This window comes from Pezoporus flaviventris, unplaced genomic scaffold (genome assembly GCF_033815535.1).
Source record: "Pezoporus flaviventris isolate CSIRO_AGI_PZ_B2104156 unplaced genomic scaffold, CSIRO_AGI_Pfla_v1 ptg000154l, whole genome shotgun sequence".
NCBI classification, from domain to species: Eukaryota; Metazoa; Chordata; class Aves; order Psittaciformes; family Psittacidae; genus Pezoporus; species Pezoporus flaviventris.
The window spans coordinates 2,626,428-2,653,933 of record NW_026892702.1 but is presented as its reverse complement, the minus strand read 5'-3'; the positions used below and the strand labels follow the sequence as shown (position 1 = coordinate 2,653,933).

At 44.7% G+C, this 27,506-nt stretch overlaps 1 protein-coding gene across 13 annotated transcripts in view; it reads right to left on the bottom strand.

Moving 5' to 3' along the window:
* Positions 1 to 27,506, bottom strand: part of CACNA1B (calcium voltage-gated channel subunit alpha1 B) — a 297,888-nt gene that overhangs the window by 34,628 nt on the left and 235,754 nt on the right. For all 13 annotated transcript variants that reach the window (XM_061479698.1, XM_061479707.1, XM_061479708.1 and 10 more), the window contains 12 exons: positions 27,316 to 27,412; positions 24,658 to 24,818; positions 23,377 to 23,514; positions 22,275 to 22,476; positions 20,664 to 20,828; positions 19,694 to 19,804; positions 19,440 to 19,523; positions 10,292 to 10,408; positions 8,592 to 8,657; positions 7,840 to 7,931; positions 6,258 to 6,408; positions 2,789 to 2,916 (listed from right to left, as the gene is read on the bottom strand). In XM_061479698.1, the coding sequence (XP_061335682.1) occupies positions 2,789 to 2,916; positions 6,258 to 6,408; positions 7,840 to 7,931; positions 8,592 to 8,657; positions 10,292 to 10,408; positions 19,440 to 19,523; positions 19,694 to 19,804; positions 20,664 to 20,828; positions 22,275 to 22,476; positions 23,377 to 23,514; positions 24,658 to 24,818; positions 27,316 to 27,412 (1,512 nt within the window). The remainder of the gene's footprint in view (positions 1 to 2,788; positions 2,917 to 6,257; positions 6,409 to 7,839; positions 7,932 to 8,591; positions 8,658 to 10,291; positions 10,409 to 19,439; positions 19,524 to 19,693; positions 19,805 to 20,663; positions 20,829 to 22,274; positions 22,477 to 23,376; positions 23,515 to 24,657; positions 24,819 to 27,315; positions 27,413 to 27,506) is intronic.

Below are 27,506 nucleotides of genomic sequence, written 5' to 3'. Positions count from 1 at the left end.
ATTTGAGTTCTGTTTATTTTCATCGGCATCTCTTTATCTCAGATAGCTAAGGAAAAATGTCTATACTGGAAGCTGAAACCGTAGAATGGTTTGTGTTGGAAGGGACCTTAAGGCTCCTCCAGTTCCAACCCCCTGCCATGGGCAGGGACAGCTTCCACTAGAGCAGCTTGCTCCAAGCCCCATCCAGCTTGGCCTTGAAATGCTAAAAGGAGATGGGCTGACATGGAAAACAAAAAATGGATCAACATTTTCTTTCAATGAGTTTGATCAGCCAGTGAACAAATGGCAGAATAAAAAAATGCTTCTTTTAAAACCCTGTGTCTTCAAGATGGGATGTGCTCCTGGGAGCTGTACCTGAAAAGATGAGTCATTAAGCTCAGTCCATGGAGAGCTGTTGTGAAGCACCATGTCCAGAGCTTCACAGAAGTTCAGCCCAAATGATCAGAAAGATCTCTTGTGGCCTTAAACTGTGAATAGATTTCAGATTACCTTTAAATTGAGGATGTGTTAGTCCATCTTATGGAAACACAAGTGATTTCAGTGGAACCGTTCACACGGAAAATCCACAACATGCGTATGTTTTAGGATCAAGCCTCGAGCATCACGCATTGGCTGTCCTTTGATTCTCACTTCTGCCCCTGGTCCCTCTGCCAACATCAATAGCTTCACATCAAGCAAAATGGGAACAAGCTTAGAGAAAAACAGGATTAGGATCTTAATATATGACATACTCTGTATTAAATACTCTAGAAGTGAAAAGGTTTGGCCTCTGTGTGACTCACGAAACACAACCTCTGTGCTCAGAGTTAATAAGGCGAGCAAATCTTTCTGTAAGCTTAATGCTTCTGACTCTTATGGGTGGAAAGTTCCTGAACACATAAAACATTAAAAAGCCACACTGATACTAAATTTTCCCCTTGCAGGTGTGCTACTCCTCCCACAGATGCTCACCAGAGCCAAGACTATTTATAAGGAGAGAACGGGCACTCCCAAGTTTTCAGTCTCATTGAGATTTTCTAATGGCAAAGATAGGACTGGATTTGAAAATGGGGGAAAAAAACACTATTTACTGCCTGCCAAATACCCACAAAAGACTTGTCTGTGATATAGAGCATGTGGTAACAAAAATCTGCTTGGAGATTACAAGCTGCTAGTATGTTTGCAGTATATATTCAGGCTCATGGTATGGCTGGCTTTGAGCTAGTTAAAAATCATACACAGTGAAGAGAAATGCAGTTGTTTTGGAATAGGTTTACACTTAAATTTAGCCTAAATCAATTTAACTGAGATTTTAAAGTGGTTTAATTGCATCCTAGCAGGGAGTTTGTGATGCTGATTATACAAACACTTGCTGCATCTGTCTCTACTGAAGGGAGATGAAAAAGAGTAGAAAGATTGGAGGAGCTGGAGGCAGCTTCATTGCAAATACAGAGTAGATTCAGAGTAAGTCTGGGGGAAGCAAATGGATACAGAATTAGTAGGGCTAAGTCTTCCAACAGGCAAATTCCCAAGCTGGAGAATTGCAAGGAAACTACTGTGACTGACCATCTAGAAATGCATCCAACAGCCAGGACTGTTGCGCAGTAGCTTTCTCTGGGCAATGGAGAAAAGCAAAGTCTTGCTCTCGAAGTGACCACTGACCAGAACCATTCCCTTAGTTTAATAAATCCCTTAAAATGCTTCAGCAGTGGCTCCTGGGTCTCCATTACACTGGGATATTTCATCCCAGACAAGCTGCATTCTCTGGCGATGTCTTTGAATAAGGAAAACAAAGAAGTAAAACCATAAACCCAAACAGCTCACCAACTGCTGTGAGAAAACCATTTCTTCCTTTAGCACACTCATCTATCAGGAACATTTTATCAGAGGCTCACTGAGAACTGAAATGCTTCCAAAGTCAGGCTTCCTGCCTTTTCTTCTTATTTCACATCTTATGTTCCAACTTCAAGTCCAAAAGCTGAAAATGTTATTTAGAAGAACAAAATTCCCTTGTGCAATTTGCTGGCATTACAAGGAGGATTCCAAGATCCAAACACTGGGTTTGATAAGAAATGTCTGTTTGAAAATCACATGTTTTGAGCAAAACACCCTCACGTGGAGAAACTCCCTGCTGCCTCACAGGTGGGTGAGCAAAAATGATGAAGGCTGAGCTTGCAGCACTTGACTTGGATGCAAAGCAAGGGGGTACATCAACTCCTTTTAAGAGATGGGTAGCACCTTGAAAACTTGAATTGTCTGAAGTTTTTTGTGTTGCCTTAGGTCTCTTTGCAGGATTTGTGAGAACCACTATTAAGGTGGTTCTCAGCTAGTGGAGAAATGCTGCACAAATGAGGTATAACAAGGCCTGGTCTCTCTAATTACCTAAAGAGCTGCCAAGGGCAAGAGTTTCAGCACATTTTTGTCTCCAAACTGGGATGCAGAAACCAAAGGCAATCAAAGCTCCTTTTGGAAATGCGAAACAGCTTTTCTACTTGGCCAGTTAGCCAAAATCATTTGAATCTACTCTATTAATTTTTGGCTCAGGGGTGGGGGTGGAGGGTGCATTTTGCTTTCTTCATTCATTGGTTCATGTCTATATAAAGGAAATGTCCTTGTAATGACACCAGATTTGTTCGTGTCCAGTCTACCATGAACTGAAGTTGGAGCATTTACCATCAATGTTACTCCAAGCTTTGGAGCCATATTCCTTCTGGAGCTGTACTCACATTAAAACAGGCTGTTTGTGTGTATAGGTATGGTATTTATACACAACGGAGATGCCTTTCTCCACATATAACAGTGTACATACCAGGCAGCTGGGTCATATTCAGCCCAGACACGAACAAACTCATCCAAATGATGGGGCCCAAGGATGGAGGAGTCTCTTGTCAGGTATTCAAAGTTGTCCATGATCACAGCCACAAACAGGTTTAACATCTGCAGAGAGGAAGTGATAATACAGTTAGAGAGACAAGAAAAGGGGGAAGTAAAGAAAGAAGAAGGAGAAGGAAAGAAGAAGGGAGAAAAAGGAAAAAGAAGAGGGAGAAGGGAAGGAGGAGGAAGGAAAAGGGGAATGGGAAAAGAGAAGAAAAGCAGGAAGAGGAGCTGGAATGATTCCCTTAGCATCATTAGAATGATGTCCGTAGTGTGGTTTCTACAAGAAGCAGCTGCATGCTGGGGAATAAACTCGATAGACTGAACACTGGGTACCTGGGCCGCCTGCTGCCTCCTCCTCTGCAGCCACCACCAGCTCTGCAGCAAGCAGCAGGTTTGTCACGGCTTTTGGCCTCAACCCCATCACTGGAAATGCCCTACAGCATGACCCATCCCAAAGTCCACTGGCTCAGCACCTCTCCCCGGCCCCATCTTCACTCTGCTTCAGCACAGACTATCTCATGGGCTGCAGTGACTGCAGCACCAACTGGTTGAACTGGGTGGACTCTTCCAGTGCTCTCATATCAAGATGCGTCAAAGCAAGAACAGCTAGGAGAAAAGCTCTTCTTCAGCCTGGATATCCAGTTTCAGACCCAGAACAACTCAAACTTTCAAAGATCCCCAGAAAGACAAGGGGCAGGACACACAAAAGCCTCTTGTCCCTAATGGCCACTAACACAGAGCCTGGCAAATGCTTCTGACATCTGAAGATTCTCCTCTTATTAAAGCCAATGGAAGAGTCACAAGGATTTCAACGGGAAAAGATCAAGCTGCAGCCAGCAGAATGGAAGAGAAGGAAGGCAGGGGAGAATGGATGCTCCTGTGCTGTATAAAGACCTGAGTGGCGCCTTTCTACCTTTGTTGTGTCTATCATAGGGAGCCTGAGCTGCTGCTATGAGCGCTGCTCCCCTTCAGCCCACTGAGCAAGAAGAACGGTGGTGAAGCCATCTGAGAGTGCTCACCCAAGGATGAGCAGAATTAAACTGAATGCAAATATCCCTGGCTGGTCTGTCAGCCGTTAAAAAGAAACCAGGCAGAGGAGTCTGGGGTTTGGGCAGTTTTAAACAATTCCTGTGGGACCTGGAGGGAGGAGGAGTCTTGGTGCTTGCTGGGACACACAACCCACCAAGTACAGACAATCACAGTTCATAATGAATCACCCCCAAATGCTAATCAGGGACTCCCCAGATCTTTAGTCCACCTATTTTCTAGAGCACACCCCAAAAGAAAGTGGGGAGCAGAACCCAGTCCCCAATCTATGCATGGCTACACTAGGGTCCCGAGGTGTCTTATACCATCTTCTTCAGGCCAAGTTGCAAAGCACAGAGAAAAGCACTGCCCAGCTCTGCTAGTGCCTCAGCTGCAAACAAGGCTTCTGCCCTGCAGCACTAAACATCCCTGCTGGGTTTGGGGATGAAGCCAGTGCTTTGTGCCACCCTGGTTCCAGGATGCTCGCAGGGGCTCTGTGCAACACAGCCTAGACAAGTCCTAGGATCTTGTTGCAGTGCACTATAGAGTACTGGACAGGGGTGTCCAAACCAGCTCTCAATCATTGAATCAAAGACTGGTTAGGGTTGGAACATACCTGAAAGATAACCTAGTTCCAATCCCCTGCCATAAGCAGGGTAATAGCAATAAGCTGCTCAACGGTTACAAGCACTACAACCACATGGGCACATGGGCTGCTCGTACCCCCCACACAACAGTACCCACAGAGCATAAAGAGACAGCAAAACATCCATTTCCATTGCTCCCAGCTCCAGCCATGGGTCAGTACAGTTTCCCCTTGTTTGCACACAGCTGTTTCTAAAATCCCCATATATTTTCAATTTTCAGTTTATATTTCTCATCAGTGTAAATGTCAGGAGGAAAATTTTGTTGAGCTGGACATTCACAAAGAGCCAGAAACAACATTTAAAACTGAATACATTACCCAACCCCTCCCACTCTATGGTGTAACCATGAAAATGATCTCCTGGCCAGGCTGAGGCTCTGTAATGCTTTAATCACTTGTGGGGAGCCACATGTTTTACTGCAATGAAGTGCTGAATGCTCTTGAAGAACTGAGTTATAGCCCTGTCCCGTGCAGCCCAGCTGCTTGGCTTTCCCCTGCCTATTTTTGGAGCCTGCCCTCACTGCCTTTGCTCTTCATGGAAAGCTGTGTTGCACAGATGTGCTCCAGCCTCTAATTCTGCTACTACACGTGGAATATGATGGATGATACAAGCCAGGGAGGGTGAGCCAGGAGGAGCTGTTTGTTCGGCTTTTAAAGAACAAGCTTTAGGAACTATAATGCCCGTGAAAATAACAATAAGGATGTCTGTTGTCGGGGTAGGGATTTGTAGAAGGAAAACAACTGGCTTTGAAATAGGCTGCCAAAGGTATCAGTAAATGGAGCATTAACTTTGTATAAGGGACTCATGTTTCTTGATATATGCAGAAGAAATAAAGCATGGGATGTCAAAGGGGCAACAACAAGGGACAAAGGATCTCAGTAGGGGGCATTGAAGCCTCTCTATCTACAGGCAGCATCAAACTGCCATGTGTGCCTCTTTTTCCTGGTTAAAGGTCTCTGATGACAGCAGGGATTAGCTACACAAAGCACCAGATCTCACATTTTAAAGCAAAGCCATGGAACTGAATGTAGACTTCATACGTTGCTTTTCGATACATTTCAGAACTGACATTCATCTCTTTCTCCTTAAAGTTTAATTGGGTCCCTGTCCCTGGTTTTCCATCCTTCTGTCCCAGTGGTGCAGAAAGTGAAGCAAGGCCCCAGAGCAGAGAGCTTTTTACGCCTGTAAGTGACTGGAAAGACACTGGAACCTGTCAGAGCTGAGACCCAGCCTGGTATTGGTGACCATAAGCACAAATCAAGTACAGCAGCTCTGTCTGATTTCATGTCTAAAGCTTTTCTGGCACCACTGCAGAAGAAAATGATCATTGCATGTATGTGACAAACCGAACACAATGCATCAAGTGTGATGCTCCCAGCTGCCTCCTTCAATCACTGATGATCCAAGGTTATCTTGGCCATTCTCACCGTACTCTGCCCAGTTTGCTTCCTCAAAGGAAATCAAGACAAACCAGATTAATGCTTAATGACAGATATTAGACTCCCCTGTGAGAAGGAAGATAAACCCCTTTAATAACTAAATGATCTCTTTGGGGATTAAAGGGATTTTATCACCGGGATGATAAATGGGTTTTAGTGAAGCTCTCTTGTAATGTTGTATAAATCATTACTGGGTAGAAGTAGGAAGCAAGGGAATGAGGAGGGAAGGGCTGGGAGGGGGGTGTCCACACCAGCACTCCTACTATGGGAGAGATGGGATCCAACTTACCAGGAAGGAGCAGAGGAAGATGAACGACACGAAGTAGAAATAGGCAAAGTCGCTGCCACATTCGTTTTTGGTGAGGCCGGAGAGAGGGTCGCAGGCTCTGTTGCTCAGGCACGACAGCATGATCTCATGCCAGGCTTCCCCCGTGGCACTCCTGCAGTTGGGAATGGCAGAGGGTGAGGTTATCCAGCCCCATCGTGGTTACACACCTGAAACATATCTGCCTTGTGGTATTACTGTGCTAAGTAAGTACATTAATAAAGTGGAAGGTTGTGTACAGGTGGAGATACTGCATCTACATCAGGAATTTGAACTACCAGCCTGCTGATGTGGAAATGAAAGGAGAAAGAACATTTCCCTCTATTACCAGGGAGTAGAAGAAACTCTCCAGGCTAAGGTAGACTGAGCTTTACTGGTTTTATGGAGAATAAAATCAGATTGATTTAAACATGTCCAGTGCAGCGAAAGTAAACAGAGCTTAGATTGCTCCCTTTTGAAGCAGCTAACTTTTCTGTCCTCGTGCTGGCTGTAAACCCAATGGAGATGATGGGAAATGAAACCCGCTTCTCCCCTTGAATTTCTTATTTCCCATATGAGGCAGAGACAGAAATACCAGGATAATTTGGTTGGTCATAGTGACTTGGGGCTTATATTAAGCCTCTGCCTGACTTGACATGGGTTGACAAGGTGCTGAGTGTCACTTTATGGAGATATTGGTGTGCTGAAACAGATCTGCCCTATTCAGAGGTTCCAGGCCAACCTTTAATGTGAAACAAGGGGGCACAAAATCACAAAATGGAATATAGAAACCTTTAGAATTAGATTTAAGTAATGTTAAGTTTGATGGCTTTGTAACAGTAGCAATGGAAAATTACTGAGGTGCATGATACATAGAGAAAAAATAGAGTACAGCTAGAGAACATACTGAGAATTCTCACAAGATGAATCGTTATAGACGTGACATAGTTTAAGAAAAACAGTCTAGAAGAACAGGACACAGGGATAAGGAGTATCTGGGAACCGCAGGTGTCCAGGATGGGCTACAGCTAAACTAACTGATAAGTAGGAGGATAGGAGGATTATTATGTCTCTGGTGCTAACGAACCAATTAAACTGGTATGATCATCTGCTGCGTGTGCTTCAAAGGCTGCCAGAAGTGATGAAGATCGTTGGAAGAAGTAAAGACCCTCAGAGACCACCACAATTCTGTACGCATGCGGGGAACATTCTGGAAAATGATGTAATCCATACGTAGCCTCATGAATATGTATGCATGCCCAGTGGCTATTAAAAGGACGGCTCGTGTGGCAATGGGGAGACACGCGTTAGGAGGAGCTATCCCCCGTGTCTCCCGGCGCCGCAATAAGGAATTCCTGCTTGTCAGCTTGAAAACTTTGTTGGCAAGTTTGTTCCTGGAGTTTTCTCCGTATCAAATGCTAAGGAGGATGAAGGAGGAAAGCATGCTTTACTCCAAGTACCTGTACTAGAGGGTGCTTAAGTCTCAGCAGCTAAACTGATGTATGCAAAACCAAAGACTTACTTATTGTTCACGTGCAAGTCATATGGTATTTTAACCTCTACTTACCTGAACAGAAGCATCAGGGCTTGGAGGAAGGTGCGGAAGTTATTGTGCCTATTAATGGAGGTTTCATCATCTAGAGCAATGTTCCCAAATACCTGCCACAGAAAACAGAAGTGATTCAGGCCAAACACGTCCTCATAGGGATATTGTCAATGAAGGTGGATCTAATAGAGCAGGAAGAAAAGGCAGGAAAATAATTTGTCCATTTTAAAGGATCTAAAAGTTAAAATTGTTTCTGTGCCGAAGAGGGGGTAAAAATGTGTTGTAGAGACTAAACAGGGACAAAACCAAGGTTAATGTGCTTCATCTTCACACAGACCCTTTCCAACACCAGCTCCATTCCAGGTCAAGAGAACTTTCTCATTTCTGTCAGGAAAGTGCAGAGCCTGAGCTGCTCCCTGCTCTCAGCCTCTTGATGTGCCTGTTCTCAGAAGGGGCATGTTCTGCCCAAGGGAGACATGGCTGCCCACCAATGCCTTGCAGATACTGTGCTGCGGCTCCTGTGGCTGGTTTGCCTGCTCGCCATCTCCCTTTGTACCCCCAGGGCCATGTTCAACACAAAACTTCGCAATAAACATAGAAAATGTGGCTTTTTTTTTCCCCATTTCTGATGTACCTGACACCAGACAAGAGGAACTTTCCCTCTTCCTAAGTCAGTTGTTGATCTTCCTGTGGAGGCAACAACCCATTTGCACCCTGAACCAGCAGGACAAAACCAGGCTGATTATGGTCAGTACAAAAGCTCAACTTTTTACCTGCATGCCAATGATGGCATAGATGAAGAAGAGCATTGCAATGAGGAGACACACATAAGGCAAGGCCTGTGGAAAAGGAGAAGGCAACATTAATGACAGCAGAAGTAAACATCAGCTGATAGCATTTAATTCCTTGTGATTTCTGGCATTCTTCCTTCAGATGAAGGAACTGGGAAGAGAACTATGAGGGTGCTGAGGCGCTGGCACAGGGTGCCCAGAGAAGCTGTGGCTGCCCCATCCCTGGCAGTGTTCAAGGCCAGGTTGGACACAGGGGCTTGGAGCAAGCTGCTCTAGGGGAAGGTGTCCCTGCCCGTGGCAGGGGTTGGAGCTGGAGGAGCTTTAAGGTCCCTTCCAGCACAAACCAGGCTGGATTCTGTGATTCTATGAATTCTAGCAGCCTTCAAAAGGCAAACCCCAGGAGGCAGGTATTCATCGATCACAAAACAGCCTGGGCTTTCCAATGGCTCTCCATACATCCCTGCAAGCAGATCAGCAGTAAGCAGGGAAAGCACAGTAAGAAGTTCCGCGGCAAGTGCTGGAGCTACTGGCAAGCACTGACACTTTCTATGTATAATTGTATTAACATTAATTTTTAATGGCCTTGCTGTAAATTTAGTAGACAAGTTCCTGCTCTGAAACAGGCACAGATTGCAACCCCAGGAGAACAAAAAGACTGAGTTTCAGCAAGAAATCAGTGAAGGCTACAATGTAATGATGACAGTAACCAAGCTGAGAGTAACAGCTCCTTCCCACTCAGGCTAAATGAATGGGTAATTAATGCAGTGAAGTGTTTTCATTTCAGATTAAGTGATGTCCTCTCTGCACTGCATATGCCCCATAGCCAGAGATAAAACACAAGCTGTAGAAATGGGCTGCAAATGATCTGAGAGCTGTTCAATACCCAGCTTCTGGGCATGTGGGCTCTTATTTAGATCTGGAGAACAGCTAACACAAATCTAGGCAGAGGTTGAGAGCTAAGCTGCTGTAAGGCAGTCATATGAGGGTCTCTTTGCTCAGAAGAGCCATATCCAGCTGCAGACACCTCTGTGCCACAAGTTAATGCCGGCCACAAGACTCTGAGGAGGAAAGGGCAGGGGTAAAGGAAACCTGGCAAAGCAACAGTCTCAACTTCAGAACAAAACCTCAGTTTTTAATCCTCCAAGTCATACAAACACAGCTCCGTGCTATGCAGCTTCACAGTTTATAGCATCAAAATGCACTGCCTTAGGGTTTGCCTCTATGAGATTCTACCAAGACTGAAACCTGGTAAAAGTAATTTAACCTTGCACTTGCTGCAGCAAACAGCAGGCATGAAGGCACTTATCAATCATTTCCTTATGCAAATACTCAAGTCTCAAGACTTTGCCATGGGGATTTTGTAGAGTTTCAAGGGCAGCCAAAGCTTGCACACTTGGAAGTCTGCATCAGGAGCCATCCACCTTTCAGACTCAGCTTCCAAACTGCTCATTCCCTGTGGTATTCAGGGGATGTTCAATTTGTACTGATTACAATTTGTAGCTGATTTGTACTGATGTCAGTACAAATCGGTTAGCAATATTCCTCTAATTGCTTTGTAGAAGTGCAGATAGGCAGGTCCCTTGGCAAAGAGAAGCTCTTTGATACCCAGTGAAGGATGCTACAGACATGCCATCACCATCTCCCCCTGTCTCTTCCCTGCCTCCCACCTGCATAACACCCACCTTAAACGACTGCACAAATGTCCAGAGCAAGATGCGGATAGTGTAACCCTGCCGGAGGAGCTTGATAAGTCTGGCTGCCCTGAAGAGCCGCAGGAAGCTGAGGTTGATGAAGTTGTCCTGCGGAAAGTAAAGGGTTTGTGTCCTTCAGAAATTAACGCGATTGGAAACCACAGCCCGCAAAAAAGAAATTAAAATTACCAGCTTCACGATCTAAGCAGCAAATCGGCCACCAGAAAACCTTCCAAAAGAAACATTCGTCAGTGCAGATCACTCCACATGCAGCAAGTATGAGAAAATCCCTCTCCACAAGAGCCCTCCCCTCTGCTACTGGGTCAATGATGGAAAAGGAAAAGGCCTTTTCACGCTGTCCATGGAGGGCTTATTTTCTTTGAGCAAGGCAGATTTTCTCCCCATAAAGACTCAGGGAGAGGCAACGGTGCCGTATTATCATTTCATAAAGAATGAGGCTGTTTTGAAGTCTTGGTCAGTTCTCTTTCTACAATGAACTGAACGTAAGCCAAGACAGTTGCAAGGGACTGCGCATATAACCTCTACCTTAACAAAGAAAGGCATCGTCCAGTGAAGATTAGAACATCCTTGAAGAAATGAGGATGTTTTCTAACCTGGAGGTTTTAAAGGTTTATACGACATGTGACTGGACAGGCTCAGCAAGGAGAAATGGCACCAGCAAGACTGTTTGGAAGATGGATCAATGGCAGCAAATCAATTGGGCAGATCGAGGGTTCAACAGCAGGACGGGGCCTTAGGAACCTGCTGAGTTTTTAGATTAATATAAAATGTGCCTTTGCAGGTGGATCAAAGAACTGCTGGGTACAGATTCCCATTTGCTTTGGGTTTGTATGCTTCTCCCTACCCCACACCCCATTTTTATCTTTCCTTCAGGGAAAAGAGGTTTCTTGCCCCAATGAGCTAATCTAGAGAGGGTTCTTTCCAAAACAAAACATGCAAAAGCCAGATCCCTCTTGCCCTCCTATTTTAAGGAGATTAAAAAAAAATCCCCCCTTTCTGTACTAATTCCAATTTGCTTATTTATGAATCTCTGTTCACAGCCACTTATTTGACTGAGTAAGCTAAAGAGAAAGCATCCCACTTTAAACTATCGAGCAGTGGAGTGGAAAATATAATCATAAGGAGCTCCTGTTGGTAAAGATGAGCAAAAATAGTCTTTCCCTTGTATTATTGCTTTACCAGGAGATACCCAGTCATACTGAAATGACCCACATTTCTTGCTCATTTGGCTACAGAGCTCATGCTGAATTTGGGGGGGGCTTGTTGGATCTATTCATTTATTCAAATGCCAGCTCAGTTTTGGGGGGCATTAGCATCGCATTCCACCAATCCCAGAGTTCAAGAAATCAGTCTCAGGCATGCACTCCGTTTCTCTCATTTTAAAAACACAAGCAGCTCAGAGTTAGGCACAGACCGTATATCAGACTCAATCCTCAAATAAAGAGAAAAGAGAAAAGCACAGGTATGTTCAATGAAAGAGCAGACAACACTGAGCTCATTCAAGTCAGCAACAGAATTCAGCTCTGGCAGGCAAAAGACAAGCGAGGATTCCCCTGGGTTGTTCAAGGTCAGCAAAATAGGCACTAGAACTTCAACACTTGTCTCTTAGCATCAGCTTCTGGTTCATTTTTCACATCCCTTCACAAAATGCCGCCTTAACAGGTAAGGGACATGTAAGACCCAGGGGCAGAGCTGGACCACGGCTGGATAAACGGGTGCCATCACTAATTTGGTCCTTAGAAGCCTGTTTCCCCTGTGGCACTGGCTGATAGACCTCTGCAGAGCAGAGTCAACCAGTGCAGGGCAAAGATTTAACCCAGAGCCCATTTAATGATGGAAGGTCTCCCCACTGGATCAGACCTTATGTATAATGTTCATGGCACTTGGGTATCATAACTGCAAGTCTGACAAATTACCTTCAGAGCAACGCTCAAGCCAGACCTAAAGTGCCTCCAGGGAGCATGTGCACACTCAGCAAGTGCAGGATCTGTCTCTCTGTGTATGAGCCTGCCTTACCTCTCTTTTCCCTTGTTTTACTGCAGCTTAACAGGAAGAATATTGTTTTGTTCAGGCTTTGCTATAATCCTATCATCACAGCTGACATGATGCTAAACATCAGCTTTGGTCTAGGCCGACTGCAAGGTCATACTTAGCTCAGGCTATCCCTGTGTTACTTGAGGTGCTATACAGAATGGTGTCCATATATACAGTATGGAACAGGGGGCTTGAAACTCTGCGCTTACATCTGTAAGTACCCACTCCCTGGGATTTGGAGGGTCAAACAGCCCATAACCTTTTCTTTCTTTCCCCAAACCCTCCCTGACTCATGCAGTGCCCTATCTTCAAGTGCAACCAGAGCCTCAGCTCTGCTGGGCATCACTCACAACCCAGGAAAATCCTGTCACCAACATCTGCAGACTGATCGAAGGACTGTTCTCTGCACTGTTTGTAGGGAGGCAAAGTTACACACGCTCATGATGGATGGAAGGGCTCCACATGTGTAACCCTCAACACACCAGGTAGAAAACCCATCCTTCGACACCTCAGCTGTCCAGGCAGGTATTAGAACCGCATGCAGTTAAAGGGGAAACTCCACATTGCAATATTTCTTGTACATAACAGCAATTTGCATCAATTCTTCTCCCACTTAGCCACCACATTACACACAGATGACCATCCTCTGTGTTACCAAGCTGTTGCTTTCCAGGTTTTAGTTTGCTTTGATGTTGCACAGATGCTAAAGGCTGGCTGGTGTTCATGAGAAGCACTGTAGCTTTATGGTTTTATGATCCACCTGAGGACTGGCAAATCTCCTCCTGGCCTGTCACTATTTTCCTTAAAGAGGGAGCTCTGGTACCAAAGGCCCACAGTCACCCACCAGGCTCTGGGGTGATGGGCACAGCCACAGCTTCCCATGACCAGAGTATGACCAAAGCTCCGTTGAGAGATATCATTCCTGGAGCAAACTGCAAAGCAGGATGTTAACAGATAAAGAACTGGCCTTGACTGTTGTCCCACCATGGGCAGACAGCCCCTTTGCCCTGTCTTAGGGTGTTTTCCATACTGAGAAGACATGAAGATTAGGATATACAACCATTGCCCAGATCTGTTCTTCAGCAGAAGAGTGGTTTCCTCTCAAATGCTAGAGCTGTGCCCACCATCCGCAGGGATGAGGAACAAGGGATGTACACCAGTGGCAAAGCACCAGCTCAGTAATGTTTTGGATCTTGAAACCTGCAGCAGGAATATGAGGGGTTTGTGCCATGGCTGGACAAGCTCTGCAGGATGTAGAAGGAGGTTCCATTACGCTGCAATGAATTTGGGAGGATTTGAGCTGCTCATCCCTGCTTTTTTCTCCAGCCCTGTTGCAGAACACAGCCACCCCTTGGGCTTGAAACTTCAGTTTTGTGTCCTCAAAATCAAAGGCTCACCCAAAGTCGCAAAGAGCTGTGGGAAGAGGAATCCAACCAAGCCAAGAATGGGATCACTCAGGAAGCTTTGGCAGTTGTCTTCATCCAGCATCAACAAGAATTAACTTACTGTGCTACGGAAGTACTCTAGAGGAAATGGTTGTGTTCCCGTTTAAATGTCTCTTGTCAGTACTGAAGAGGAGATCCTGAATCTTGCACAGGGTCTTGGCTTCCTCTGAAGCTTGGGAAAAGCCTTGCTGATTTTAAAAGGCTGAAGATGTTTGCCACACGGGTCTGTGTCTTGGGGACATTGCAGTTATAAGCATATCGTATAGTGTCCTTTCATCCTGAGCCAGAAGTGATTTTGTGTATGATGCTCAGCTCTCTCCTCATTCCCTCCTATCTTTAAGCTTTGGCGCTTCTGCTGCAGTCACTGTATGCTCCCATCATCAGCAGCGGAAGGAAGAAGGCAGCTCCAGAGGACAACTTGGTGCTCCAAAGATCCATCTTGGATCCTGAGTGATAGAGGGAGCCTGGACCTGCACACATGACCAGAGAGACTGCAGTCCTAAGAAACCTTGGGATGAGCATTTAAATCTTTAACAGCAACAAGGCCAAAACTTGGCCAAACTGAAATAAGCTGACTTTTTCCAGTATTTTTTCCATGTGCAGCTGATGCCAGAGCACTCCTCTGTGCTGCCTGGACCAGGGGTGCAGATGAAGTCTCCAAAGACATCCTCTAAGCTCCCACACATCTGTAATGGTTCCAATTCTCAGATTGTGCTAGGCCTTTGTCATCCTTTTCTATGCTACTTCCTAGCAGACAATTCCCTTCTGTGACCCTCCAGGAAGCACACATGGAGCATATTTGCAGTCTGCCATAAAGATTCACTCTGCTTTACTTCTTAACAGCAACTGTGCAACAGGAAGACCAGAGGTTAACACAGATCCAAGAGCTGTTGCCAGGTGGCCAAGCAAGTAGTTTTGATAAGCTTATGGTCTCATTTGTGTTATTAACCATAGCCAAGACAATTATCTGTAATTTTTTTTAGATTGTATTTTTCTTTATTCATTCTATTTTGCTTAATTTATGATTTTCAAAGACAAAGGCCAGTATTGCCAAAGGGATCTTTAGAACCAGGCACTAAATTCCCAGTGGGATCTGGTTGCCAGTGGTTTTCAGCCCTGTTCGTAGCAGGGCTTCTGCATTTTACTTCAGATCTTTGTTTTTGCATCCAGGGACTCTGTGTCCACTGTGGTGGCAAAATGCTTCTATATGCTGGTATCACAAAGAGTTTTCAGTCCCTCTTTCCTATGAGCTCTCTTTTGGTTTGAGAGAAGCAAGTCTGTAATCACTTCAATCATTTTTGTGCCTTACCTTACAGTGTAAACCATGGGCTTAAAGTACCTGTAAGGCAGCCCTCTGAAAGGTGCTGCTTCCCTTTGCAGAAAGCTCAGTGCTTCTCACCATGAAAGAAAACCAGTTTCCGAGAGCTGAATTTGGTTCCACCACTCACAAGAGGTAGGGTTTTCCAGCCAGACAATCTTCTCTACTCCAGGTCATCCAGCAGCATCCTTCCCTCCTATTCTCATTCAATTTTCCACCAAAATAAAGCAAGTGTCAGTCTCCCCTTTATCATTGCCAGGTGTAACAAAGAGCAGAGAACAGGCTATTGGTAACTGCGTTTGCCTCACGTCACCAATTAGCCAAGGGGAAGAAGATGCAGGAAAGAAGCCAGTTTTGAGGCACGCTGCAGTGAGGCTTTTTTTTCACCAGTGCAATCGGAAATCTCATCAAAAACGAGTCAAATTAAAGAAAAACGAGAGAAAATAAAAGCAGAGAATTTAAAGAATTGTTTAAATTCAATGAAACCAACCGTGTCCTATATGTGATGTTGTCATGGATGGGGATTTTGCAAGGTTATTTACAAATTTATTGGGTTTTTTTGAGCAGCAGGTGCACAACATACAGACGGAGACATGGTTTTCGCATTGTATGTTGATTGGATGGCGTGATTCAGCAGGTAGATAAGGAAAATAAAGAACAAAACAGGAAACAAAAAGAGAAAATGAGTAATCAGGACAAGCAAAAAAGGAAACTCTGAAAATTTCACTGGAAAAGAAACTGTTGGACTTTTAGGGGGGTGTTATTTTGTGATAGTTATATAAATCAAAAAATGCTTCAAACCAAAACAGGTTCTGGATCCTAAAGGGTAACACAGATAGTGCAGTAGATATTTGCATTTCATTTTGTAATGCAAATTGGGAGGCAATTCACAAACACTCGTCAGGATGGTTTTTGTATTTCCAGGCATAGAAATAGATGTCAGTTTGCTATATGCCCATTCGGACACCTCCTCCTTGGTGCCTCCTGTTATACCTCAGTTACTGAGAGGGTAAAAAACTGACATACATGGTTTTGCCTAAGGAAATAAAAAAATATATATACATATTCCACGGCATTCACAAAGTAAATTACATATGACATGACTAGAAAATCAAAATAAAGAGTTAATCAACATGTCTTTTCCTTTTATCTTTACTTTTCAGTGGGTTAAAGTACCGATGTAGCACAGCTGGTGGAAGCAGAGGTGAGACTGCCCAGGTGAGCAGGTTCATTTACCTTATAGCTGGAAAATAGAGTCATGGAGAAAAGTGGTACTCCTGTAACTACGTGTGAGCCTGATCTCAAAGTTACACCCAGATAACATCCCCTCTCTGTAGGGAACCACAGTTGTGAATGCCCCATCCCTGGCAGTGTTCAAGGCCAGGCTGGACGGGGCTTGGAGCAACCTGCTCTAGTGGAAGGTGTCTGTGTCCATGGCAGGGGGTTGGAATTAGATGATTTTAAGGTCCTTTCCAACCCAAACCAGGCTGGGATTGTATGATTCATGGGTGGTTGTTACAGGCACAGAAGCATCGAGTTTACATTGTGGGGGTCACCTGAGTGGGTGACCCCCACTTCTCAGCCTGAGTGGAGGGGGAACAATGGGTCTGAATGCTCAGGGAAGGAAGCTGCCACCCAGCTATCCCCATGGTTGCTTGCCAGCCAAAGAGAGGCTGGAGCTGAGGGAGGCAAAGGGAGAAGAGGGCATCCTCTGCTGTGGACAGAGCTCTGATCTGTTGCAAGCAAAGACCTGTTCTCCACTTTGTTTATTCTCAGCTCTGTAGAGCTCATACAGCTGCTGCACCCCTGATCATGGACTGAGACAGGAAGCTGATGAAGTGGGGTTCAACATTAGCTACTGTGTTTTGTGCAGAGTCAATCCTCATCCTGGGTACTCCTCTACCCTACCTGGAAATCTAATGGGCAAAGAGAGTTTGAGCAGAGGCTATGGGATTGAAGACTTGAGGCCACACAAGTGATCTGTGCTTTGTGACTGAGGCACTCACGGGTTTGGTCCTGCCTTGGTCCCTGCTGTTTGCAAACAGTTTATTCACTGTCATTGCATCAGATTATCCAGCCCCTTCCTGCATTTTTTAATTGGTTCTAAATACCAGAAGTATGTAAGTGACTTAGGTGCACCTCTAGTTTAGCAAAACAGCAAGTTATACATTACAAAGATGGATTAAAGTGTAACTCTTCCAGAATATCCATGTATTGTGCCACTTCCCAGGTGATAAAACAGTCCTGGATTTTCCCAGGCAACTTTGGGACCTCTTGGGTTTCCCCTGATGCACTGTGGGTCAGAATAACATGTGCTACAACCTATTGTGGAGCCAATAAAACAGAACCAGAGCAGAGTGCTGGACCCTTCTGCTGGTTTTCCACCCTATGTGCTCCAAGGGAAAACATGTGGAAAGGATATGTGATAACTATATGGAAATGCTGAAGAAGGGGAAGATTTAGAGACGTCAATGGCCTGAGACAGAGGACCAAGAGGTCAGGGGCTGGAGTGGTACTGGGGGACATATGGATTTTATGTTTAAGACATGTTTGTGAGCAGCTTTGTATTGTACGGACTGCCAGGGAAAGCTGTTAAACCACATTAGAAAGTTCTCTCAAAGGTTTGACTTAACGGATCTAGTATTCCAAACCCAAAAGCCTCTCCATTACTACCTGGGAGGATAATGGAAAGGAGAATAGGTGGTTGGGAGCTTAACACTGCTGGAGTTTACTGACTGGTTTTAGAGGTAATTCATACTACTCTTCAAAGGCATCCCCAAATTGCTGCTGCCTTTGATGTTGGAAACCAGAGACATTACTGCCAAGCAGAGAACAGGCAACACTGATCCTGCTCTGTGCCTGCTTAGTAGCTGTACAAAGCAGGATTTTAACAAGAAGCATGTGGGCTTGGTGTTATGAAGGAGACATCTTCCTAGAGAAGATACCAATCTCTGAGAGACCACAGGCTCCCTTACCACGTGTGAGTTGGTTGTGATGCTTCTTCCCAGCCAAAGGAGGGGTGGAAGAGAAGCATCAGTCTCTGTTTGTAGCTGACTTGCAAAGGTTTTCACTGAGTTTCAAACCAAGGCAAAAGTTTGGGGACCTGAGACTGGCAAGCAAGTGTGTCCCATGAAAGGAGTGGGAAAAAGCATCAATGCAAGGATTCTAAGCACTCAAAGAAGTGGTAGTTAAACCTTGTGTTTGATCTGAGTCACTTTACCCTGGCTGTAAGCTGTGCATTGAGAGCAAAAGGTAATCCAAAACCTACACAATAGGATTCACCAACCATTAAATGAGAACCTTTCGTGTGGGGAATAAAACTAGGGTTTTCGTGCTTTTTTTTTACCAAAGAAGTTAGATTATAGTGCATTTTGTTAGAATCAGTAACGTGGTCTTCACCACCAGCTGAATGTCCTGTAAAGAAGTCTGGGAGCATAGTTCTCAGCACACACAAAACAGATCAATAAGCAAATCCCAGGGACTGAGAAAAAAAAACATTAGGGTAAAGTTCAAATTCATCACATAGAGATACAGCATCCTCAGCTAAAACATGCACTGGGAGAGGAGAGGAGCAATTCATAGAATGGGTAGTACCAGGTTGTCAAGGCTTGAGTGAGACATTTGCTGCCAGCATGGAAAAATCCTCTTGAATTTAACGTCTAGTTTGTACAGCTCCTGTCATCTACAGGTCACATTAGCAGGGCGACAGCAGGGCTGGCCAACAAACCCTCTGGTGAAGTTGTTTGAATCATCGCCTCACAAAGCTTTTGTGCACAGAACAGAAATGCACCAAACGCACAATCCAGGCTGATGAGTTTCTGCCTGTTTCTATGTTCCTGTCACCCCTCCCCTTCTCGCTCCTCTTATCGCCTTCATTCGGCCTTGTGACCAAGATTGGGTAGGAGCCCCAAGGGGACAGACGTGTCTGTGTGCCCCACAAAGCACCTCACGCTATAAACCAGCAGTCTTCAACAGAATCCTTTTGATCTCTTCCCTCTATTAAATTCAACAGGATTTTTCCATTAATAGGCAAAAAAGGCTCGGGGTTAGAGTCATTTGCTAAACAAGAAAGAAAGGTTGCTTTCTGGCAGGGTCACTAGCACTGTCGTGCTCATCAGAGCTTTTTGCATGAGAGTCTTTGGGGCTGTGCTCATCTCCATGGAAAGAGTAGAGCTAATGGAACCCGGCTGCCAGGCCAGCCAAGGACATCTTGAGTCCCAGAGGCAGCTCTAGGGAATAAGGCTGGTAGGGAGAAGGTGCAATGTCTTGACAGGGTACAGCTTGGTTTGAAAATGAAGCAAATTGAGCAAAGTGTACTTACCGCAATCTCTGTTACTAAAATATCAGTAATACTTCCCAGCACTGTTACAAAATCAAAGACATTCCAGGCATCCCGGAAATAATTCTGCCAAATGAAAACACAAAGGGGATAGAGGGGATCCAGGGGTTATTTTTCTCTTTGCAACACAGGGCGGGTGTGTGTGTGTGTGTGTGTGTGTGTTAAATACACATCATGAAATACAAGCATTTCATGTAGAGAGGAATCAGTTGAAAGTAAACGAGGAAGGCACATACCAGCACACCAAAGGCAATGATCTTCAGCACACATTCCATTGAAAACATGGATGTAAACACAATATTCAGGCATTTCAACATTTCTTCGTATGCTTCTGGAGCATCATAGAACTAAACCAGGATGGAAGAAAGGCTGTTACTGGAGGATCACAGAATAAAAGCTTCCCTGATGACCTGTCTGACTGCAAGACTCCTGCTCATTTTAGTGCCAGATCTTGTGCTCACTTTAAGCAAGACTTGGGGATACAACACAGTTACTCAAGCCACTCCAGAAGCGTACTGTTGCCTCCATGCTATCCTAATGGGGCAGCTGGAGAGAGCCCCAGGACTGGAGGACTGTTGCTGGCATACATCTCCCTGTAGAGCACAACAGGGAGCAGGGTGATAAAGGGCATTTTCAAAACCAGAGGACAAGTGCAGAGCTCTGTTGTGTTCCAGAAGACTCCGAGAATATGGTGACCCCTTGACTGTGAAGATACTCTAAGCTAGACAAGAGGTAGGAGGGGTGATCATCCACAATATCCAGCCACCTGCATCTCTCCCTCGTAAGCACCGTGGATCATATCCGAGAAGCCTCACACTGCTGCAAATGGCAGTCATTTCCCTGGCATGGCTGGATTTTGAGCATCCTCAAGTGGCCCTGCTCTGCAGCAGGAAGCCCAGGTTGAGCTGGGAGCTCAGGACCAGCAGATCCCAGTCCCCATCCCACTGGCCACATACTGAAGGGGCTATGAGCCAAAACAGTGGTGAGTGGCAGAATCCCATTCTTAATATCTCATCACAACTAAACCACCTCCCTTTGGGGACCGAGGCACATGACCACAAGGCATCTGAAAACGGCACCAGGCAAATGAGAAGGGGTAGTTGTTCCTGCTGATCACCCCCTCTTAGATCAAGAGTACAAAGCCTCTCCAGCAAACACCACATTCACTCACCCAGAATTCCAAAGATACAGTAAAAGCCCACTAACCTTCATCATGAGGACAATGGTATTGAGTGCAATCATGACCATGATAAAATACTCAAAGGGAGGGGACACCACAAATTTCCACATCTTGTATTGAAAAGATTGCTTGTTCTGAGGCATGTAGCGGGTCAGTGGCTTGGCACTTATGGCGAAGTCTATGCAGGCCCTCTACAAAACAAAAAGGGGATGAAAAGAATACAGAAAAGGGCTGGCAGCCTCCATCTGTCGAGATAACCAGATTGGGAGATTGAGCAGAGCATTTAGTGGAGAATGGTATTTCTAAGCATTTCTCACGCATGATGTGAGTACTGATGACTACTGTAAAATGCAGCCCAAGATGCTCAGATAGTGATAACTTTTGGCCATTTGCTAAAATATTAAACCCCCAAACACCCCTATGGTCCTCTGCAATCCTAGGAGGCAGTTTTCCATCACAACCCAGCTCCTGGTAGGTCCTACTTAGAGAAAGGAGTTTTAGATGCACAGGCTCACTTCAGAAAACACTTCCAGTTCCTCCTGATGTGTAATTGTAGAAAGCAGAGGGTTGGTAAAGATGTTATTTGTGCTTAAAACTATTGGGAAACTCAGGTATGTTCTCACACACAGCAAAACCTCTGCAGTTAATAATGTTTCATTGAATGTGAACTGAACTCTACCAGCAAATTATCCAACAAATATCACTGTGAACTCTCAAAGATCCCCCTTAGTTGCCTATTTCTGTTCACACGATTATAAGCATAACACTAGTTAAAAACTGATTTCTGCCCACAAGAACTTTTAATTCTGGAGTATTTTCTCAGCTTGGATTAGGTAATAATTCATAAGTTACTGCAAAAATACTTTCTACTCAGTTTAAGAATAACATGGCTAAAAAATCCTCTAAATGTTTTGCTTTATTTTGGACGTATAGACAAACAATGCACTAAATAACAACTGATTAATAAGTCATCTCTTTTCATCAACAGTCAGGTACGAGTTTCAAAATGAATGAAAAGAGATGGGTTTTTGTACAACAGGTCATTGAAGCTGCGGGACCCCAGACAAAGGATGTTGCAGATGCTAAACATCTGCATGGGCTCAGGAGGAAACTGGATACATTCATAAAAGAAAGATAGACTGAAGAAATCCATGTCCAACTCGGGATGCTCCTGAGCCTTGTATGTGCTTGCCCTGGTCTTACAGTCTTCTCAAGGCACCTGCTTTTGGCTGCTCTTAGGCCATCATGTCAGCCAGGCACTAAAGAGCCTGGTGAGAGGAGCTTTCCTTTAGGAGTTGTAGCAACCATAGTTCGGTTTGATTTCTGATGACTGGCTTCTAAAAGGCCAAAGATTTATTTCCTTTCACACCTACATACTTGGGCTAACGTGCAAGTCTACCTTCACTGTGAAGCAGAGGTGTGGTTCAGAGGGACGTGTGACAGTGCTTGCTGATGTGAGGCACTGGGGACTCTCCTTGGTTTTGTGCAGAAGCGGAAACAGTCTGTATTTGGTCTGTATACCACACACCTTCAGATAACAACTGCTCTAAAGCCCCTTAAGGCATGGGAGGGATGAGGAGTGGGTTTGCACTAGGATCGAGGTGCTGTGAGCCCCCAGATTCAGAAGACACGGGTACCTCGTTTTTCTCAAGGCTGCACTCTGACATCACTTTATCTCCTTGCTCTTGGAAGGTGATGATGATTAACGCCACAAAGATGTTCACAAAGAAAAAAGGGAAGACAACAAAATACACCACGTAAAAGATAGACATTTCCATTCGGTAGCCAGGGCTGGGGCCCTGTTCCTCGTAGGTGGCATCCACCGAGTGCTTCAGCACACTGCAATCAAGCGCAAAGAGAGAAGAAAAGTCAATGGAATCAGTGTGAAGCACCAATGACACCCTGATAGCCACTCACTGGCCTTCAGTTGTGCAAAGGGTATTCTCCATATTCTCAGGTCAAACTCATTCCCATTGTTATAGCTGGGAAGAAGTTGTCCTTGAGGATATTTTTAGGGAAACCCTTTCTGTTTTCACCATTCTATCAGAATGATGGAGATTTGCTATGTACAGATCCATTTATCCCCGTGGCCAAGGGGAGAGGATACAGTTAGATCTGGCTTCTCTTTTCAGATCAACAGGGATGAAAAGTAAGGGTGGGAAAAGAAATGCAGTGATGATCTCCAAGTAGGGAACACACTGAGGGACTGGAAAAGGAAGACTGGTGCTGTGTGCTTTATTCTTTATCTTATGAAACAGTTGAACATGAAGGACAGGAAAGTCCTGCCATGGAAAACCTGACCATGATCTGTACTCTATGTATCACAGCAGAAAAGTGTGCCAAAATAAAGTCATATGCTGAACAGTAAATGTAACGTTGGGACTGTCATACCCAGCATACTTTCAGCATAGGTCACAATACTTTTTCCCCCTCTTTTTCTTACATTTCCATTATCAGTTGGTACACTTGAGGAAAGCGTGCAAGTCCAAAACACTGGAGCAAGCAAGCTACTAAGTACTGAATACCACTTATGCATCCCTGTGCAAGCTCAGAGGAATGGCAAGGAAAGCACAGAGCCCTGCTGCTGATTCACCCAGTAATCACACAAGGGGAAATAAAAGCTTAGCTGGGAAAAGACTGTTCTTATCACACAGGTCACTGCTGCTTACATGTCCCTCAGAGCTGTGGAAAGATAAAATTACCTCCATGATCACTGACCCTGGAGCCATGTGTACTCACGTTGGCCACCCTTCTCCTGTGGAGACAGTGAAGAGCGTGAGCAGAGCCCAGAGCACGTTGTCATAGTGGAACTCGTATTTTTTCCATTCCCTGGGCTGTGCCTCCACCTCATTTTTTTCATAATCGAGGTACTGACCCCTAGGAAAAAGCAGCAATTCAGACTGAGAGAATTAAACCAAATCAGCCTCTTCATCTGACTCACGGAGCATCATGGAAAAGCCCCAGGATCAGAGTCCGACTGTGCTATGTATTAAAGACAAATAAAAAGACAGCCCCTAGGTTTGTAACAGAAGTAAAGGGCATGTTCAAGGCATTTTGAGCCACAGGAACTGGACTAGGGTCTGAAAATGAATGAAATAGTAATCAGGGCATTTATTCATTAGGCAAAGCCAGCAATTAAGAGCATGCTGACAACAAATTGTCTGACCCACAGAAAACTGTGCTTCTCGCTAGGCAAACGTCTCTGGTTCCTATTCTGGATTGGATCTGTCCTTATGGTCTAAGGATCCTGGCATCTGCAGAGTTCCCCTCCAGCCTACAACATACATTCTTCAGTAATTTCACATTTCTCTCTGTAATTTCACATTCCTTTCTGTAATGTATTCATATGCCATATTGCAAGCCAGAGCTGCAGCAACAGTCTCCACAGCTATTGCATACATGGATGTGGTTCCACTAGGGATGTGCCCTGCACTTGTCAGGCAGCAGAGGAGGGGTAACGAAGGCAGACATGGGCAGTGCTGAGGATGTGGTTTGGGCGCCAGTTAAAAAAGCAAGTGAGAAAGAAGCATGTTGTGGTAATACACTGTGACAGTCTGCTGCAAAGGACAAAACAGGACAGGGCTTTTAAGATATTCAAGCACTGTCTCCTTTTCCAGCTAATTAAGAGCTCTAACTTCCTACCAACTCACTTCTGATTATTTATTCATTCTGCTTTTCTAATTCATATGAGCCCAAAGAATCAAGGCAGAAGGTAGAAAGGAGTCACTCCACCCCTTCAAAAACTCCTTAGCTTGAAATCACACCTAGCCCTCACTGGGGAAGCATCCTGCTCCCCTGCATCATTAAGCATCTGCTAGATCAGAGCCAAGAATGATGCAGCTGTTAAAACAACAAAAAGAAGAATTCACCCCTAGGGTAATTGTGCTGAAGCATTGCTCTTACTTACAGGAGACTCATCAAGCTCAGCAGATACGCAGCTGAAGCTTTGGGGCAGTCAGGGAGCTGCTGCTGCCAAAGCAAAATGGGGATACCCCCTGCAGACCATGCCCCCAGCCATACCTGCAGTCCTTCTCCAGCTCCTTTGACTCATCAGTGCAGTAGAAGAACCTGCCTTTGAAGAGCTGCACAGCAATGACAGCAAAAATGAACATGAAGAGCATGTAAACGATGAGGATATTGAGGACATTCTTCAGGGAATTCACCACGCAGTCAAAGACAGCCTGAGGATGGAGGAGAACAAGGTTAAGGGGTTGAAAAGAAGGAAAAGTGCATCTAATACCTGGGCATCTGGCATCTAATTGCACCCAGGGGTAATGACCCAATCTACAACCCATGGGTGTCTTTATGGACTTGCACACCAAGTGTTTGACCAAGAGTCATTCTCCAGCTGTGAGAAATAACACCACAAGCTTCCTACATCTCCTGCTTTCTGCGTGAGTTTGACTGTGCCACTCAATTGCCTGGTGCTGCCCATAAAGTTTAATGGCAATTGCAGCTCATTGAGTTGCATTAGTCTTAAGCAAAAGTGCCCCATCCCTGGCAGTGTTCAAGGCCAGGTTGGACACAGGGGCTTGGAGCAAGCTGCTCCAGTGGAAGGTGTCCCTGCCTGCGGCAGGGGTTGGAGATGGAGGAGCTTTAAGGTCCCTTCCAACCAAAACTAGGCCATGGAAGTCATAGAATCAATCTATTATGAAATATAAAACACACTTCAGTTTAATTTACTCCCAGTTACCAAACACATTAAACCTGATCAAAGATGTTACTTGTTGACCGCTATTTGAACAGTTGAATAATAAGGACAATATACCAGATACAAACCAAATCCTTCGAATAATATTTCTCTTATGAACTGTCTTTCAAAACAAAGTGACTAATGCAGTCAGCATAAGTCACTTCTGAATGCCCTGCAAAGAACTTCTCAAATACCTTTATGCTGTGGTTATTTGTCACTGATTCACTGTCATTTGCAGTTTAATTTTAGTCTGAGATGTTTGCCATAATAATAGAAACGGAGCAGTTTTACTGCCCGAGCATGGGGTTTGTACAATACTGCTCCTGTCTCTCTGAATGGAAGTGAGTAATTCACAGAATTGCATTCCTGATGCAACCCAAAAATCCTGATTTAAAACACTGGAAATATCTCTAAATCTCCCCATTAATCTTCTTGATTATTGCACACAAGACCGTGTTCAGAAAAAAAATGAATTACAGAATTGTGAAAACTTTTAGTCATAGAAATGTCTAGGTTGGAAAAGCCCTTTAAGCTCATCCAGTCCAACCGTTCCCAGCACTGCCAAGGAAGGAATTGTTCCTCAGCTCCATCTAAACCTGCCCTGGGGCAGCTTGAGGCTGTTTCCTCTTGTCCCATCCCTTGTTCCTTGGGAGCAGAGCCCAGCCCCTCCTGGCTCCATCCTCCTGTCAGGCACTTGTAGGCAGCGATCAGGTCCCCCCTGAGCCTTCTCTTCTCCACACTGAACCCCCCAGGTCCCTCAGCCCTTCCCCATCACACTTGTGCTCCAGGCCCTGCACCAGCTCCGCTGCCCTTCTCTGGCCCTGCTCCAGCACCTCAATGTCTCTCTTGTAGTGAAGGGCCCAGAACTGAACACGGTTCAGTTCACAAACCTTATAAATATGACTTCTGCTTCACATAAAGAGTTTTGAATGCTTCTCTAGAAGTGGTACTATTACTCTGTAAAATGGCTTGAAAATAAGGAAGAAGTTCAATAAAAAACATTCAGCACCCTGAGCTACTGTTCACTGGTTTATGACCTAAAAGCTGTACATTTCAAACTTCTAAACAGCTAAAGACCATTGTTCAGCATTACGCTTCCTTATCTATTGAGGTAAATATAGTATGCATAAAACCACATAAAATCAGAATTATTTAAATGTGAATTTTGGGTAAGGACAAAAGTAAATCTATAGAATCAGCTGATCCTGATTTTTATGTGCCACTATGCAGCACCAGGATTTGTCAGACACAGCTTCACCTTTGCAAATGCACCCACTGCTTTTTCCCTTGTCTCTCACAGAAAAGAGCATGCAAGCAGTGATGCCGCATGAAGATGTTCTATGGTAGGTATTCAAGAGTTGCAGAAATTGAATTGAATCTTGTAGCTCCTTCCATTCTCTGCTTCCAGGGGCTGGCTGTACCTCAAAGCGTTTGTGAAATGGTGTTGAACAAGTAACCATTACTTTAATCTTACTGTATAACACAGTATCCTAGAGACGAAAGGGTACTGCTGCAAAACCCTGTGTTATATATCCTTTAACAGAAAAGATGAACAGAGTTAAGCCCTCATACAGCAATGACACTTCTCTTTAGACTGACTGTGGAATATCTTGCGATGTTAATGTGAAGTTCTCTAGGGAAAGCCAAACACTCCAAAATCCATTTTCTCCTGTATCATTTCTAGCATCACACTCACGAACTGTAATTTAATTTATTTGCTTTTTTTCCTTTTTCCTTTTTTAGATGTTTGATTTTAATGTGGGTTCACAATAATTCATAACATTGCACACAGTGTTTGCAAAAGAAACAAGTGTTTGACATTTGCTAAACATCTGCATGGTTATTTTTATAAATCTGGCAAAGAGATTAATTGCAATGAAATAAAAGGAACAGAAATAACGTGGAATAAGTTATTAGTCCATCAGCTTCCGCTCAGCTCGGTTGTAAACCTCCAGAGAAGGAAAGATTTGTGGTTATTCTCTAACCTTTAGTTTTGGCAGCCGTTTAATGGTCTTCAGCGGTCTTAGGACTCGCAGAACTCGCAGTGACTTGATCGTGTTGATGTCCTTGCCTTTGGTTCCTCTGCAAGGGATAAGAGGCACAAGAACAACAGAGGGAATAGTTTGGTCCTCAGGTCATTGACTACAGCATCTATAGGTTCCGTGTGGTTTTGGTT